We start from the raw sequence: 16,417 nt of genomic DNA, 5'->3' as shown, positions 1-16,417 counted from the left end.
ATTCTATTCTTAGGTTTCCAAATATATATCTCTCATTCTGTCATTCATATATGATATATTGACATATATACCTTTTACTTTGTTCAGGTTGCTCACTCACTTCCAATCATTACTTTCAAGCTTCAATCACAGGTTAGCCTTTTACTTTTTACTTTTGTGTGATGTACATGTTGATTTTTTATGACTTGATGAATGATGAATTGATGTATAACTGTATAAGTCAATAATTTATGTTGATTTTTTATGACATGATATGGCTATGTTGATTTTTTTGATGATTTGATGTTACTTAATGTTTGTTTTATATGTTATAGGGTATATATTCTAGGCTTGTAGCATGCTAAATAACTTTAAAAAATAGGAAAAATAAAAAATGGGAGCATATTAAATAATTTTAGAAAATAGAAAATAGAAAAAATAAAAAATGACACACGGGCGATTTGACCGCCATGGCAACGCCAAAATGGGCGATTCATCGCCAAATCGATTAGCCACCCCTCCACCGCCTTGGATCAATTTGACGCCGTGACAACTATGGTCTCATCATAGTCAGGAGTTATGCAGAGATCAAAATCAATTCCCAAACTTTATTCACTTCCATATCTAAACACTATTTTCTGGTGAACACACACATAAAACTCTTGCCTGGGAAATAGCTCACTATTGATAAGCCAAGTTTACCTCAACTGAAAACAAAAGCACACCTTCCAAAGACTATGAACTCAATTAACCTAACAGTTCAAATTTCAAACATTTAAACTTTGGTAGTCTTACCTCCATGGAATATTTTTATCAAGACCTCAAGATAGCTCCTGTTCATCTGTTTCATCTCATCCATTCATTGTGATATTTATAGAAATAATTGAAACACACTCACAAAGCATTGGAAGTGAGAGCATCCTCATGTCTGCGTATGTTCAAATATACAACCTATAGTATTTTATCTCCAAGATTTCCACTCTGTCTACAATTTAGTGCCCCAGGGATCTGAAAAACTCCAACAAGATTTTGTATGGGATGGGAAGGAGGCTTAGAATATGTTTTATCTCGTAAAATGGAGGTTTTTCTGACAGAAAATGGAGAAGCTCTGAGATGAGAAGTGTCCACCTCATGAACAAAGCCTTGGTAAACAGCTACAGAAGTTCAGATCATATTCCATCATTATGCCAGGTGATTATAGAACACAAAAATATGGCTCTAGAAAATTACTGAGATCTTAAAATATTATGGTCTAGGAGCTGGAAGAGTATATAATGAAGGGTTTGGGGCAGTTTATCACACACAAAATTCAAGAATAGATAGGTGCTTGGGATTCAGCTTTCGGAGGTATGGTGGTAAAGTATGCAACATATGTCCAACCATACAGGTTCGCTACCGTAAGGAAAAACAAAAAAAGTGAATGTATGCATGTTTTTTAGGCAGCAGAGGGACCTATTAAATGAAGCCCGCATAAAGAGCAAGGCTCCATGCCTCTTCATTGAACACATTGTTCATTTGGACACCAGGATCTTGTAACTCATCTACGAATGACCTGGCCAGGATGACTGTTTCTAGGAAACAGAAGTACTTGTGACCTACCTGGTCATGGATTCATACTAGAGTGGTCTGGACAGTTCACTGTACTGAAATCCGTTTTTTTTTTTTTCTTCCTTTTCACATTTCTAATTTTCCTTAATTGTAATTTGACTATCTTTTTCCTTATAATAGAAGTCGGTTACTTTTAAATAAGATAAATAAACAAAAATAAATGCAGATGAGCATTGAGGTTTTACCTCTTATAATCCATAGGGATTCTTAGACTGTCGTGTAATAGCGCTACAATGAATGCAGACGAGAAACAATATCTCAACAAATCCACCTCATCAATGCCATGATGCCCTTCTTTCAGTTTACTCCAATCATCTTCACAGTAGTGCACTCCAGCCAACTCCAATTCTGACAGTGAAGCATTTGGAACAAGCCCAAAAAACTATCGGAGGTTGAAGGAAGAGAAAAGGACAAGGTTAAGGACTTGAAAACAACATAAAATGCCAGGATATTGTCAGCAATTCCATTACACATCCCCAAATGAATTAATTACCTATGAACCAAATCACAAGCATACGATATGTAAACCACTTCCTGAATTAGGCTTAAAAGTCATAAAATAAACAACCAATTTTTCAACCATCCAAAAAAAAAAAAACATATCTGATGTAGATTGAGCCTGCAAAAGAAGGGGGCTGCTGGTTCCATCAAACCTGACCAGCCAGCCCCAATGTTGGCCCATCAAGCCAACCCAAAACCAGAATTACTGTTCACGTGAACAGCAATTTGGTCTCTTTTTTGTTTCTTTTTTGTGTTAACAAATAGACAAAGTCAGATTTTGAACTCTAGAAGAGTCCTTTATGGTCTTACAGCCATAGTTGCGCCTTACTCCTGAGATAGGATGTTCAATAGATGGGATAGCTGTGGGTGAGAAACCCAGGCTGAGATAGCCATTCCCCTACCCCCCCCTCTTCTTCTACAATCACTTTTGTACTTCTTTTCTCTACTTTCTATTTTATTTATTCAATATCATTGTGAGAATAAAGTCTCAACCTTTGTTGAACAAGAAGCACACAACCAGCCTACCCAACCAGTTACAGGACTTTCCCCGGAAGAATGTTCGAGTGCGTATCTCCCAAACCAGGTCTCTGATTGCTGTAGGATTTTGGTTTATTGAGAACCTTAGGAGGACCACTTGATCCAAATTTGAAGAATCACCAAAAGTTCCCATTTTGTTGCAACTAGCAGATCTCTCAATCCAACCGGCAGAATTTGCTCAAATTTTTATGGTTTGTTCCTACATATGGATCTTCATTCGATCCAAAATTCAGCTCCATCTAACTTGTGGTTTGTAAGTAATCGAAATCTCCTATATTCAGCCCTATTTTCCAGATCTGAAGTTTTCTGTTGAAACTAAACTTTGTTTGTATGTTGGAGTTTCTGATGGATCCTATTGGGACTGATTACCCATTCGTATTTTAGTCTTACATCAAACATCTTGAAGTGTAACCCACGATTCATCACATAGCAATAAAAAATAGCTGCCGAAAATATTCAGTAATTCACCTAAACATGAGAATGATAGTAGGACCAAGCCAAACTGTGGCCCAATCATCGAAGGTTCAAAATTTTGGGTTTCGACCTTGGTCTGGATCATTCAAAATTTTGTGGAAACCTGGGAATTTTTCCTATGATGGTGGAAAAACCTTGGTTTTGACCCCCAAACTGTGTTTTTTTAATCAGATTTTGTGCACACCCTATTTTTAACATTTCTAACATATTCAAAGAATTAGTTTCATAATTTAACAAAAAAAAAAAAACTAATGTGATACTTGTGGTGTTGCTCCAAGTTTGCTAGTGTACATTGACTGAAGCTGTACCACTACTACATATATAAGTTTTTTTTTTTTTTTTGGGTGGGGGAAACTACTACATATATAAGTTACTAACTAAAAACGGAAAATACGTGATTAAAAGAAACAAAACATAACGTAGAGGGGATGCAAAACAAACAATAAAAATTGAAATCATTCTACTATATTTAAAAGTACATTGTACAAAAAAATGATATTTAGGAAAACGGGGTTTTACTTTTTTGTTCCAAGAACCCTTCCTTAGGTAGATGTACTTTGCTTGTGTAAGATTCAAGTGACGAATGAAAGATTGATGGAGAAATTTCAATTTTTTAGCTGATTTCCTATGTTTCCCAACTCATCCAGTCGAAATATGGGGAGGAGAAGTCGATTTTGCAAAATGGGCTTGTGGAAAACAAGCCCTTTTATAAGAGGATGGTTAGACCAAAATGGTTGAATCAATCGAATTGGTCGAAATTTGTCGAAATCTATCAATATGGGTTGAAATTGGGGGCTTTTAAAAGTACCCTGGTATATCGTATCGGGAACTTGCAAAATGGCTGAAATGGTCAAAATTTTGAACCATGCAATCATCTCATCCAACTTGGACCTGAAGGGTCTTTCGGGCCAGAAAAATTTAACACATACAGTAACTGTTGGAGCTTAACTTGCATACCACGAAATCAGATAAGAAAATAAATAACTAAAATGAAATTATATCATAATTTCCAAAAAAAAAAAAAATGTTTGTACTGTAAAGAAAGACGCCTTCACTTTGAGTTTTTGCAGTGAAGATCAAACACCTACCATTACATAGCCCGAGATGCATTCAACATGAATACAGTATACTGAAGGGGAAACTAAACTTCTTTACAAGCTAGCAGTATTTAATGTTCACTAAGACTGCACAAATAAAGAAATAAATTAAGAAATTCTGAGAGCAGGTGTTGTTGCCATTTACAAACCTCTGAAGTATAGTAGAAGTTCACCGGAGAAAAAGGCTTTCCCCACAACTTGGGCAAGAATGACGAGACTATATTACAAGGTGGATGCACGCATTCATCTGCACAAAAAATATTGACAAATCATCGTTAAGGAGAATTTTTTGAAAATACAGAAATCAAGACCCGACAGATTCTAAACTCATGGCATGGACCTCTTCCTAATTAAAATTGTCACCCACAAATAGAATGTAGAAATAAACTCACACAGCATGTAGCAAAAAGAGCTTGAGGGAGTAGATAAACTGGAAAATTGTCTCCAACCAGTCAACCCTTACACCAGGATGCTGATTTTCTTATATTTGGTTATATGACATAAATTGAGTAGTAGTAGTTGTTGTATATGACATAAAACATAAATTGGAGAAAGCTCATGCATTGTACATGTGTGATCTACTTACTTTTTGATACAACACATTTGATCAGTGATTTGCGATTTTAAAAGGCCTTATTTGATTACTTGGTTCGGCTAAAATTTTCAATCGCACTATCAAGAACAACATTTGTTTGACAAAGACTCCAAAGCATAATTCCAATATTACTGCTATGTCCTTGTCACTTAGTACATACTAAAGCAAATAGATCAAAGCAATACTGCAGTAAGAAATAGTGTCAATCATAAATTCAAAATAATGCAAGAACTGTATAGACTCATCATCATGAGAGATTTGAAAGGGATGTCACCTTTTCCTTTCTGTAACAATGTCAAAACTTCAGATCTGCATGCAGAAAAGTTTCCCACGGAGTGGGATGCCAGAGGTTTCTCATTGCTTGCATTCAATCCAATAGTTGAATCCAAAGGTAACGAATATCCTCGGGGAATGCAGGGATTCGTTATAATTCCTTCACCAGAACTTGAAACTGCATATTTAACAGAGGCTTTACAACACCGAAAATATTCAATAGCAACAACAAAGATGAAATAAAACATTGAACATACATGCTACCCATTCTCACAGATAACAGAAACAAAACAAGATGAAAGAGATTCCAATCAACTAACGGCATCAAGCTAATGCCAAAACAACTATCAAAAATAAACCGCGGGGGGAGGGTGGAGAGTGGAAAAAAATGTAATAATATAAAACCTCAGCACCGTACAAGAAATCGATCGTTCCTGCTTCAAACCAACAAAAGGGGTTCCAAAAGCACCCCCCACACCTCTTCTCTAAAAGAACCTCCAATCCAGGAAAAGGAGTGAAACTGCTCTATTTTGCTGAAGCCACATGATGGCCTTACATTTTTGGGTTTTGGTCAAATCTTTGAAGGCGACACTTACTACAGATGCAACCTCTACCCAATTCTTAGTATTGGTAATATTTCCGTGTCACATAGGCCCATAAGTCTACAACCATTAGATCATCTTTTCCCAGTAATTGCCATCACTCCATATTCATTAAAAGGTAAGTACTTTATCTTTTGGAATTGAAGTTCCTCAAAATGTGCCCATTTATGTGATTCTGGAGTCATTTGAACATAGTTGTCAAGGTGTCACAAGTGCCGATCCCTAGGCAACAAGAAGTGTTGGGATGAGCAGGGTATAAGATTGCCTCATTTTGGTGATAATGGCTCTCACCTAGGTGGGAAAGACATCACCTTGTGTACCTTGGCAAGTTTTGACCGAGTTATATTGCCATATTATCAACTAATGGATTTTCAAAATTATTTTGGATGTTACATTGGTTTAGATATTTTTGCACACCATATAACAGTTCAATGAGATACATTATGACATTACCAAGTAAGTTATAAAGCCAACCCTAAACCCTTAGGGAAAAAAAAAAGGACCAAAACCTAAATGTGTGTTCATCTATGCAGGCTTTGGCAACAAGGAACCTTGCCACCTTGACAACTATGCATTTGAAAATTTAAGTGAATTATATTAAAATAAGACCAAGATGTTGTGGATCCAAGTTGATTTCTTGAAGTCCATTTGGGATAGTTCATGGCAGCATTCCTAGTACTCCATTTGAGATGGTACAAGTTAAAAATAAACAAGAACGACAAAAAATCCCAGCACTTACATGATGTCAAAACTTCAGAATTATGCAGCTCAAGAAGCGATTCCCACGCTCCATCCTACACCAAAACAAGGTCGATGGCATGATGTTAAGGATATTCCCATAGATCACCAGAACCATATGTAAAGGAGTTAGAAACCCAAAATTCATAGCAAGTTGTGGCAAAACTGTCTAACCTATTAAAACATAAATGAAGTGACAGAATTCAATCAATGGAAAAAATGCTTGGCTGATATTTCACTGAGCTACCAGAATTTTTTTTTTTATATAGATGAGCTGGCAGACAATGTTGACCATGCAATCATTCCCAATCTCAAGCACATGCACAAAGATAGACAAGTATGCATGCATTTACATGTATTTTGACAAACTAAAAGAGGTACAGACATATCACATGTGGATGGAAAGGAATCTCCAACTACAGAAGACGGCCAAGGAATCTTCATCAGCAAACTCAAAAAGTAAGTTCACCCCACTTCCAGGATCCCCTGGGCCAAGTTCCCCATTATAACAAAAGAAGAGCCTCCACCTCCAAACTATCCCCCCAAAGGACAAATAGAACACGTTCAACGCCAAATGGAAACATGTAAAACATTTTTCATTAATATGAAAACTCACTGTATGCCAGTAAGAAGGTTCTGAATGCTTCCATCATATAATAAATCAAAAAACGTTTTACAACTGAGCTACAACTTGATTTCTCTTATCTAGTCATTTCTCATCTACCGCCACATCCCTATCCCTCCAGCTTGCTGTCTTTGTTGGAACGGTTTAGAAGACATCAACCACCTTTCTTCGGTTGCCCCTTCACTTTCACCATCTGTAAGTGTGTCCTCTCTAAATGCCGGCCAGTGAGGAGAAGACCCGCTCAATCTGCGACCCCGCTGGGAAGCTCGCCTTTGGGGCAACCATCAACCACAGTTGGATGGAGCACAATCTTTATAGGCGGACTTCCAACTCCAAATCCTTCGATAAGATTTGGAATGCCATCTACTTTGATATCTCCTCCAAACTTGCTTTGATCCCTCTTCGTTCTATTAAGGATCCCCCAAGGAACAGGCTTATTGTTGTCCATTGGGGTCTTCCTTTGTCTCTTTTGCTTCCCCCATCCCCCCCTTTTGGTTGTATCCTTGCTTTTGCTTTTGTTTCCACCTATGGGATCTTGTATATTCCCCCCCCCCTTTCTCCCCTCTTTGATATTGAATTATTATTCACCCAAAAAAAAAAAAAAACTTATTTCTCTCTAAAAAGGCTGATGCAATCAATATATATAACAATAACCCTATAGCATCGCCTCAAGGCTTTCTTTACTTTTCTTGGCTTCCAAACATAACCTGAAGGAAAAAAATCCTTTGGTTCAGACACTAACACTAGGTGACATTTATAGGTCGTGGACAGGCTGAATTTCAGAACATCATATAAAACAATGCCCAAGACATGAATTTTTCCACTAGGAAATTATTGACCTAATCATTCCAAAAAAGAATATACTGAGTGGAAAAAAAAAAAATAGAAATTGTAGTCTAATAGACTTTGTAGCAGTCATAGCGGTTTCAAATATCACGGAGTGAATTGAGAAAATGAAAAAGAAAATGAATTCAAATGGTAGAAATAATTAAATGGAAAAATAAATTTACATAGGAATCACCTGACCAAAATGAAGCATACTTTGGGTATAGAGATTGTAAGTAACTCCAGCAATTTTGAGCATTCGAGAAAATTCAACGGGTGGTAGATCTTCTGGAGCAAATGTAACCTGCATATACAAGTGAATTGGGTAAAAGCTAAATTCCAGATCTTGTCAATGAAATATTATCATAAAGGAAAAGTTAGCACAAAATCTATGTACACCCCAATGGTATTTAGATTTGAATCTATTGTGTACATTGCACTCAGTAAATGCGCCACAATAAATTTAGAGTTCATCTTGTGATATTTACTGTAAGTGGATATTACTTTAAATGGTAAAATATCAGTTTCTTTGATATATCATAGATTTTACAAATGGTTTGTTTTTCTCTCACCCAAATTCATGTCATTTTCTGTTCTCCCTTTTTTTTACCCCTGGAATGTAATTCTCTACAAATAGTAATATATGAATTAGCATATATCACCTGCTTTTGGTTCACTAAAAGGGGATCAATAAGTTACTAGGCCATGTATAACCTTGGCTTCATGAGGCAGTGATTCTCAATAGCTTATTGGTGTGTTCTCAGTTCTCACTCCCTGGATTTCTCTCTGGTTGGAACTTTGCTGGATTTTAAAGTTTTCCAGGGCTTTCCGCTAAGTGTTGGTTCTCTGCTCCCCAATGGCTACATGGAGCATTGAACCCTTTTTCCCCTTGAATCTATAATTTTCATTCTACCCAAAAAAAAAAGTTTTCCAGGTCTTTGCCATCCAGGGTTGTAATGCATGAAATTCTTGTTACCAAATGTGATTCTTCAAACGTGGCCACAAAAAAATCAAATGAGAACCACTGTGCTTTCAAAATACAACCCTAGAATTTATAGAATTGAGCTAGAATTCCTGATTCTAGAATTGACTTGAATCCCATAATTAGAATCTAATCCAAACGTATCCCAGGTAAATTTTTGCATGACCCTCTAATTCCCATATTAAATTATAGAATGAAAAAGATTGCTTGATCAAGAAGTCATAGAAACTCAGTAGAGAAAAGGAGGAAACGGGAACTGGAAATGGATTGCGGAATCCCCTATCCTTGAAAGTGTTCAAAGCAGTAAGATTTAGAATGGACTTCAGTTGTCAAATGGCTCGAATAGATTTAACATGTACAATTTTCTCTAACTTGCACTATTTTCTTGGGTTTCCTCATTCATTCATTCTTTATTAAAAAAAAATAGAAACAGAAATGAAGAGTTCACCAACAATTAGTGATCAAATCCCTTCACATCATTAAGAACAAATGATGAAAAAAAAATAAAAATGAAAAACACATTATAGGGCTAGATGGTACAAGAATGAACAAAACCTGAACAGAAGCCGAACCAAGTTCAATTATTCCTGTGGTTTCCTGAGGGTCATCTCCCAAGCTTCCAAGGGCATAGTTTGCAGCCACCCATGCATAAAGACCTTCTTCCTGACCTGAATCAAAAGCCTATCAGAAATGCCAAGAGGATTATCTTGTGCTCAAATTTTTGAATAAAGTTAACCTAGAAACTCGGTTTTAACTTGTTAAGATCTTGAAAATAATAATCGAATCAGTTAACTAATCAAAATCCTTGTTAAGGAAATGAAGAAGAAGAAAAATTAAACCGCTTTAATTACTTCATCACCCTTGTACAAAAGTACTGCCACTAGGACATGGGCCAACTTCATCAAAGGATCTGATTGATAGTGGCACAAAAAGCAAGCTTACCGGCGGTGTCACATATAGAGCTACTTATAAACATCATGTCAACAAAAATCCATTCTCTCTGAAGGGGACAGGTCTCCTGGAGAGCCAAAAACTATGGAGGTCACGCTTCCAAATGGAAGAGGCAAAAAGGAAAAAAAAGAAAAGAGCCCTAGAGCCCACAATGCTAGAAATTGTAGCACTACCAGGAGGCAAAAGCCACATAAATGGAATTTTTAACTCTCCTCTTTCTATTAGCCAACTACTGCATAGTATAGATTGGCAGCTCGGCTTCAGACTTTTGGTTATTATTATATTGGGGGACAATAAATTCTTCTGCACATAGATGATATAACTATATTTAGATATTTAAAAAAAAAAAAACAAAATTTGTTAATTTTCCAAAACCATGTCAAGCTTCTATATTTAGGTTATAAATAATTTTCCCATCTCATGAGGATCCAAGGCCTTCAACAAGCACCATTTAAGAACAGAAACTTGAAGGGAATTTTGAATTCTAAGGAAACTACTGAAATAAACATCAACTGAATCTACTATGAACGTTTGGGGCTAGACCACATGGTTCACAATTGTTCTCATTCCTAACGGCATGTAAAGCATAAAAATTAATTTGCTCATAATTCATTCCAAATCAGTGAACTCCATGAATGGGCAATTGGTGCAAAAGTTTATGGAAAAATCTTACCAGCCTCACACTGATTAACTATCAAGCATTTTGTTAAATTTACTATGTTTAGTATCTCTAGAATTCATACAGCTGCGTCTTAATTTGGAATGTCGTTGTATATTACTCCAAATTTGATTCTTGTTGCAACCATGTTTTAAAATAATGAACAAAACACTAGTGGTTTTGTCCCACAAAAAATAAGTTAAAAAAATTCAAAAGTAAAGAGCATAACAGAAAAACATACACACCTGTTACCACAGTCGCCCACTCATCTTTGAATAGAAAACCAGAAGATCTCAAAACTCGCCTGCAAGACTCCAAAATGGCCTTCCTTGCATCGAAGCTGATCTTTTCGAAGCTCTCCCTTGCCATCAACCGCACCTTGGTAAGCTTCCACTCCGACTTAGGGATCCTCCCCTTGGCAAACTCCAAAAGGCTGGAAATCGAAGTCCCAGCGCTTTCAGGACGGGCAACAAATTCCGATAGACCAGGCCGAACCTTGAAAGAATGCGAACCCTTCCCATCGAATCCAATAAACGGAATCCTCCCTTCGTTGAGAAACTCAAATACGTGGACTCTCGACCCAGTACTACCAGCATCGATGATGACTCCAAACCCTTTCGGTCTCGATTCACTGAATTTCGAAGACTGATGCACTCCACGAGCGATCGCAAATATATAGAAGAGAAAAGGAACCATCAACAGAGATGCCGCGAGAATCCACCATTTATCACGCGATTGTGAACAAGCGATCTGCGATGGTTTCGGATTTGGAGATGCAAAAGTAGAGAAGGAATGCATTCGAGGGTGAAGCTGAGTTCTGTGGGGAGGAATGTAAGCGGCCGAAACTCTAGATTGGAGGTTCGAGTAATCCATGACGACGACGAGGATAAATAATAGTGGAAGAACATGAGGAAATCGAAAATCTGGAGCAAAAATTGCTCTCAGATTCTCAAGCTTTTCGTTCTAAAACTGTACAATCGATCATTCAAGCTCGTCCAATCTAGGCAACATCAAATCCCTTCACACTTTTTTCCTCTTCGGTCGAAATCTCTCCACTCGAAGAGAGAAAGACACTAAAGCAAGACACCACTGATTCTTTCTCTACCAAGTATCAACCGCACTGTCCTCCTGGTTGAGTCCCTCAAAACTGCAACACTGTTTATTTTATTTTATTTTCATCTCTACCCCTCATTTCTCCCATTTCTTTCTCATGACCCTTTAATATTTTCATATTTTTCATTTACCCCATCACGTTCCCAGTTTAAAAACTTTTTAAATAACAAAAATGCCACCCTTGGACCCCAGAATGGCACTCGCTTCCCTCAACTCCTCCACCCCACCGTGCCCTCCACGCTGGATCAATCGACCGGTGCCGAATTGGATTGAATCGGTCTTAAAAGTTTTAGAATCGGCTTATTCAAGGAATATTCCAAGCATTGGCTGTATCAATTCATCAGATATCAGGATCGGTACCGTCGATTTGAATCTGAATTGGCCGATTCCCAAACCGATTCCCTAATTCTTGAAACCCTAGATGGATCACATCAACGACATGTCCACCTGCGATAGGGTTTGCAGCCTTTTAGGCTGTCTCCGATCGCGGTGACTTGAATCACGCATGTTATATCCTAAACCATGTCCAAAACCCTACTCATTTCATGGGTGACGCACTTGTTAACTAACATGTGCGTCACCATGTGGCATCATCGAAGATGCACTCAAGTTGTTTGATGAAATGGCTGTTAGAGATATCGTGTCATGGAGGCATATTACAAGAAGGGAAGCTTTGGGGTTTGATAGGATGACTAGGGAATATGGAGTTGAGCCGATGGTGGTTGGTGCTCTTTGTTTGGTGCTTGTCTGTTCCATGGGAGAACTTGGATTGCAGAGCTCACCATGGGTCACTTCTTAAGTAGATTGGATACTACTGATTCTGGCGATCTAGGGATGCTGTCAATTGTGTATGCAAAGCTAGGAAGATGGGATGATGTAGAGAGTGAGAAGAGTGGCTGGTAAAGGCCCAAGTTGTAATTCTATTGCAATAAATAATGTTGTTCATCAGTTTACTACAGGGGACATGGGAATCCCACAAGCTATTGAGATTTATCTGTTGATTAATCAGATAGAAAAGCATCTTAGAATTTTAGATTGCTTTAAGCCGCCCTAACCTTAAAATGTGTTATTGCCAATGAATTTGTACCATCACAGGTGGAACAAGGGGTGGCTGTTTCCTTGATTCAAACCCGTGACAACCAGGCTGGATTCGGCAACCTTACTGCTGCCCCAAGGCTCGACGTTGCCCTTACTGCTGCTCCAAGGCTCACCCTCACAGATTTAAAACAATTAGATGACTAAATTTGATGAAAATAACTACAATTAAGCATTCCTTAAGGTAACAAACGAAAATATTTCCTAATTGACTTGAAAACAATTTTAGAGGCACCCAACTACAATTTTGACTTCCACAGGGACTCCAAAAGGTCTTTCGATGTAAGATGGCAAGAAATTATCCCAAGACTAGCAGGACCAACTCAAAACCCAACTAGCAATACAAAATTGATTATATTACAAAGAATCTAATAACTTATATCCAACCTGCTCATCCATAAAGCTCAAGCTGTTAGGCAGGGCACACAACAATATACACCACACCAATAATATAAATCACCACCACCCCGCACGTGCAGACCCACACACACACAAGGCTTTGCACATGACATCAACACCCTGGTGCCATCATGTAGCACCTAGGGACAAGGCGTTGGGGCACACCAACACACAACACAAACCCATCACACATACCAGTGATCGAACACCCAACCTCCTGTCTCTGTATCATGTTACTATCCAATCAAAAATAATATGTATATATCAACATCCACAACGATGTATAATAGAAAAAAAAATGGGGGAAGAACATCAAAACACTATTGGATCTCTGAATGCACCAGGAAGGCAGAAACACCTAGAGACCAGAATTGCCCAGAGGACATAAATATAGGTTGCATCTTATCACTCTTTTCAAGCAAAAGTTCTGGGAAATTGGGTCTGGATATATCTAATAACAATGATCTGTGAAATGGAATCCATAAAGATGTCTGTCCCAAAGCATATCTATCTTAGTGGCACAATGTACTACTCAAAAACAGATCAAATCAATGAAACCTACATAGGAATACCAGTGTTTCTTGAAAGGATCCTGTTATTCCTACCTAGATACTCATACTCCATTACAGGAACCTCCACATTATTTCACCTCTCTTTCCAAGTGATGCAAAGTTTTAACACCATTTCCACTATCCCATGCAAATAGATTCAGCTGAATCCATGAAGACAGAGAAAGTGGCACAAGAAACTTAAAGAAAAATTAGGCTTGGCCAAGCTTCTTCAATGTTTTCAGCTAGTTTATATAAATATACACATACATAAACAAAAGACAACTAGTTTGTTTCAAGTAACCAAATCAAATCAGGCAGTCCAAAGTCGAGCCAAACAGAGCATGATTTTCAAATTTTAATACAGCTGACTTTCCATACAACACAATTAAGATATGAGAAACCCAACCAACTCTAGAAAAAATCAGGATGGTTCCATCGAGTCAAATAGGTTTAGTTGAGCTGGACCCAAGTCACAACTCTTTCCAGGGTACAAATCACAGTTTCTCTGCAATTCAACACATCCAAGATACTAATAACAGCTGCCTAGCATATTTGATGAAGCTGTGGTGCGCTAAGCCCACGCTCACTAGGAGTTCACAAGTCCGAGCCTCCTGGCCATTACCTCCCCTCCCCCAATTCTATAGAGTAGGTACTGATAGAAAAAAAAAAAAAAAAAAAAAACACATCCAAGATAACATTCCCACTTTCCCCACTATTGCTTTGTACAACTTGCAATCACTTATCCTTCTTGCTTGAATATTCCTATTCTGGATTTGTTTCCTTCAGACAATCAACCCTTTCTCTACCACAGTTTCCTATTGTTAAGTTATGTATGTCTTCTCCCCCGCAGTACAGTTGGCGGTGATGTTCTTCATTAGTGATCATGATAGGGGGAGTGTCCCTATTGCGATAGAGGTTAGCTGAGTTAGTAGTTTGCTGTTAGTTTAAGTCTTACTTTTATTCCCCTAGTGATTAGACATTGACTGTTCGTAGGAATCCTACTAACAGTCTAATTGCTAAGCTATAAATAAACTGCAGGAAGCTGAGTCTATCGTGGTTCAGCACATCCTCTCTCCCATCATTCTCTTTTCTATCCTCTCTCTCTCTTCTAATTTCCAGATACTGGTTTCAGATCCTGTTCGCTACAGCCATGATTCAGAAGACGATTCTGAACTTCTCTTAGGAACTAGACCTAGAATCTCACTCATAGAGATGTCCATTTAGAAAAGTTTTCCATGAGCCACACCTCAAGGTTAGGCACAACATAAGACTCAAGACCTCTAAAACACAAGGGCAAATTATACTGAGTGTGTTTATTGTAAAAATAGGAGTAGAAATTAGGATTAGTCATTAGTCAAGATGATGATCTTAGTGCCCACTTCCAACATCTTTGTATGGTTCTCCATAAAGAGGTAGACCTTGAAAATGATGTTGCCAGTTGCCACAAGAACTGAAGCAAGGTGTATGAAGTATCTTAAGAATTGTCTGCTGACATACCAATTGTTTCAAAGTAAAGATGCAAAAACTGTGTATAATGGCGACCCATTGTTTGGGTACAATTGGTTAGGAGAAAGGAAAGGAGGGAAGGATGAGGAGGCGAGAGGATAGAAGGAAGACATAACAGACAATCTGAATTGAGTAAAAAGTGGAAAGATTTGATAGGGCTTAAATCAGAAAACTGAAAAAGAGAAAAACTTAACAAAAATGCTAGCTGCCAAGGTGTCAATATGGATTGATTTTGTGATGTGGAAACAGAGACGTTAAAGGAATCCCATGTGGAAGGCTTTCGGTCACAAATTTTTGAGGTCACCTTGACCATGAAAATGATTGGGAGGACAGTTAAAGGTCTCAAAGGTTTGATAACTTCCTATATGGGTTCTTCCGTATTTTATTTGAGGGTAAAGTTTATCCTATATGGTAGGCACACAAATCTACAACGTGGCATCTCTAAAGGGACCCCATGAAGAGGTAGACCCGAAGTTCCCTCACCCCACCTGTCAGGTTTCAGCCTATTTGGAGTTGACCAATTGGCAAATTAAAGCTTTGGAAATCCAGGATTGCACGAGGGAGCATGCCAACAGTTGGAATGCATGAAGATATACAAGTGTATTTGATTGAATTTGGGTCTGAAATTTGACATGTTGCCAATCGAGACATTGACCTTTCTATCCAGCAATTGGAATTGCCACATCATCCTGCCATATGACAGTGCATGGGCTGGCCCTATAAGCTTATCATGTTGGGCCGAGATGTGGCAATTTTGCCTTTATTTTAATAAAATTTTCACAAATATGTGCCCAAGTCCTACAAGAAAAATGCTATTCTTACTGTTTGCCTAAGATATTTCAACTGCTTTTTCTCTTCTTACTTTTCTGATTGAGTGTCTCCACATTATATCCTGCCTCACCCCATTCAGTGGGGCATGTCAAGTTGAGTTTATTCAAATCCAGACCAAATCCAGTCAGTAAAGTCCCTACTGATTTGGAGAAAATAAAGTAGATATGTGGAGTGGCAATGCTATGGCAGCCTGGTTCAGATGAATGGGGCCACAACTTCAAGCTTTCAATCTACCTCATAACCTCAGTTAGCCATGTTCCTTTCTTCCTATTAGATGCATGCCTCCAATAGTTCATGAATCATGAATGTGCAGTCATGTTCATTTTGTACTCCCTACAAAGTTCATATGAAACTTTTACTCTTTTTTCAAATATCTCCTCATTCAACACAGGTTTCCATTAATGTATAAACATCTCTGCAACACTACGGAGACTTTTGTAACCCCCCAGCTTGTAATAAATCAAAATTTCCAATCAG

At 37.9% G+C, this 16,417-nt stretch overlaps 1 protein-coding gene across 1 annotated transcript; it reads right to left on the bottom strand.

Annotated features, from left to right (window-relative positions):
- Positions 1 to 1,753: 1,753 nt before the first annotated feature.
- Positions 1,754 to 11,605, bottom strand: LOC122086959 (probable apyrase 6). Its single transcript, XM_042655890.1, has 7 exons — positions 10,691 to 11,605; positions 9,392 to 9,504; positions 8,051 to 8,158; positions 6,406 to 6,460; positions 5,066 to 5,242; positions 4,346 to 4,443; positions 1,754 to 1,969 (listed from the first exon to the last, which is right to left on the bottom strand). The coding sequence occupies exons 1-7, from the start codon at positions 11,316 to 11,318 to the stop codon at positions 1,769 to 1,771; spliced, it is 1,380 nt and encodes a 459-aa protein (XP_042511824.1). The 5' UTR covers positions 11,319 to 11,605; the 3' UTR covers positions 1,754 to 1,768.
- Positions 11,606 to 16,417: the final 4,812 nt, after the last annotated feature.

Source organism: Macadamia integrifolia, chromosome 8 (genome assembly GCF_013358625.1).
Source record: "Macadamia integrifolia cultivar HAES 741 chromosome 8, SCU_Mint_v3, whole genome shotgun sequence".
NCBI lineage: Eukaryota > Viridiplantae > Streptophyta > Magnoliopsida > Proteales > Proteaceae > Macadamia > Macadamia integrifolia.
Note: the sequence above shows the minus strand (reverse complement) of the source record. Positions and strands in the feature narration are given on the sequence as shown.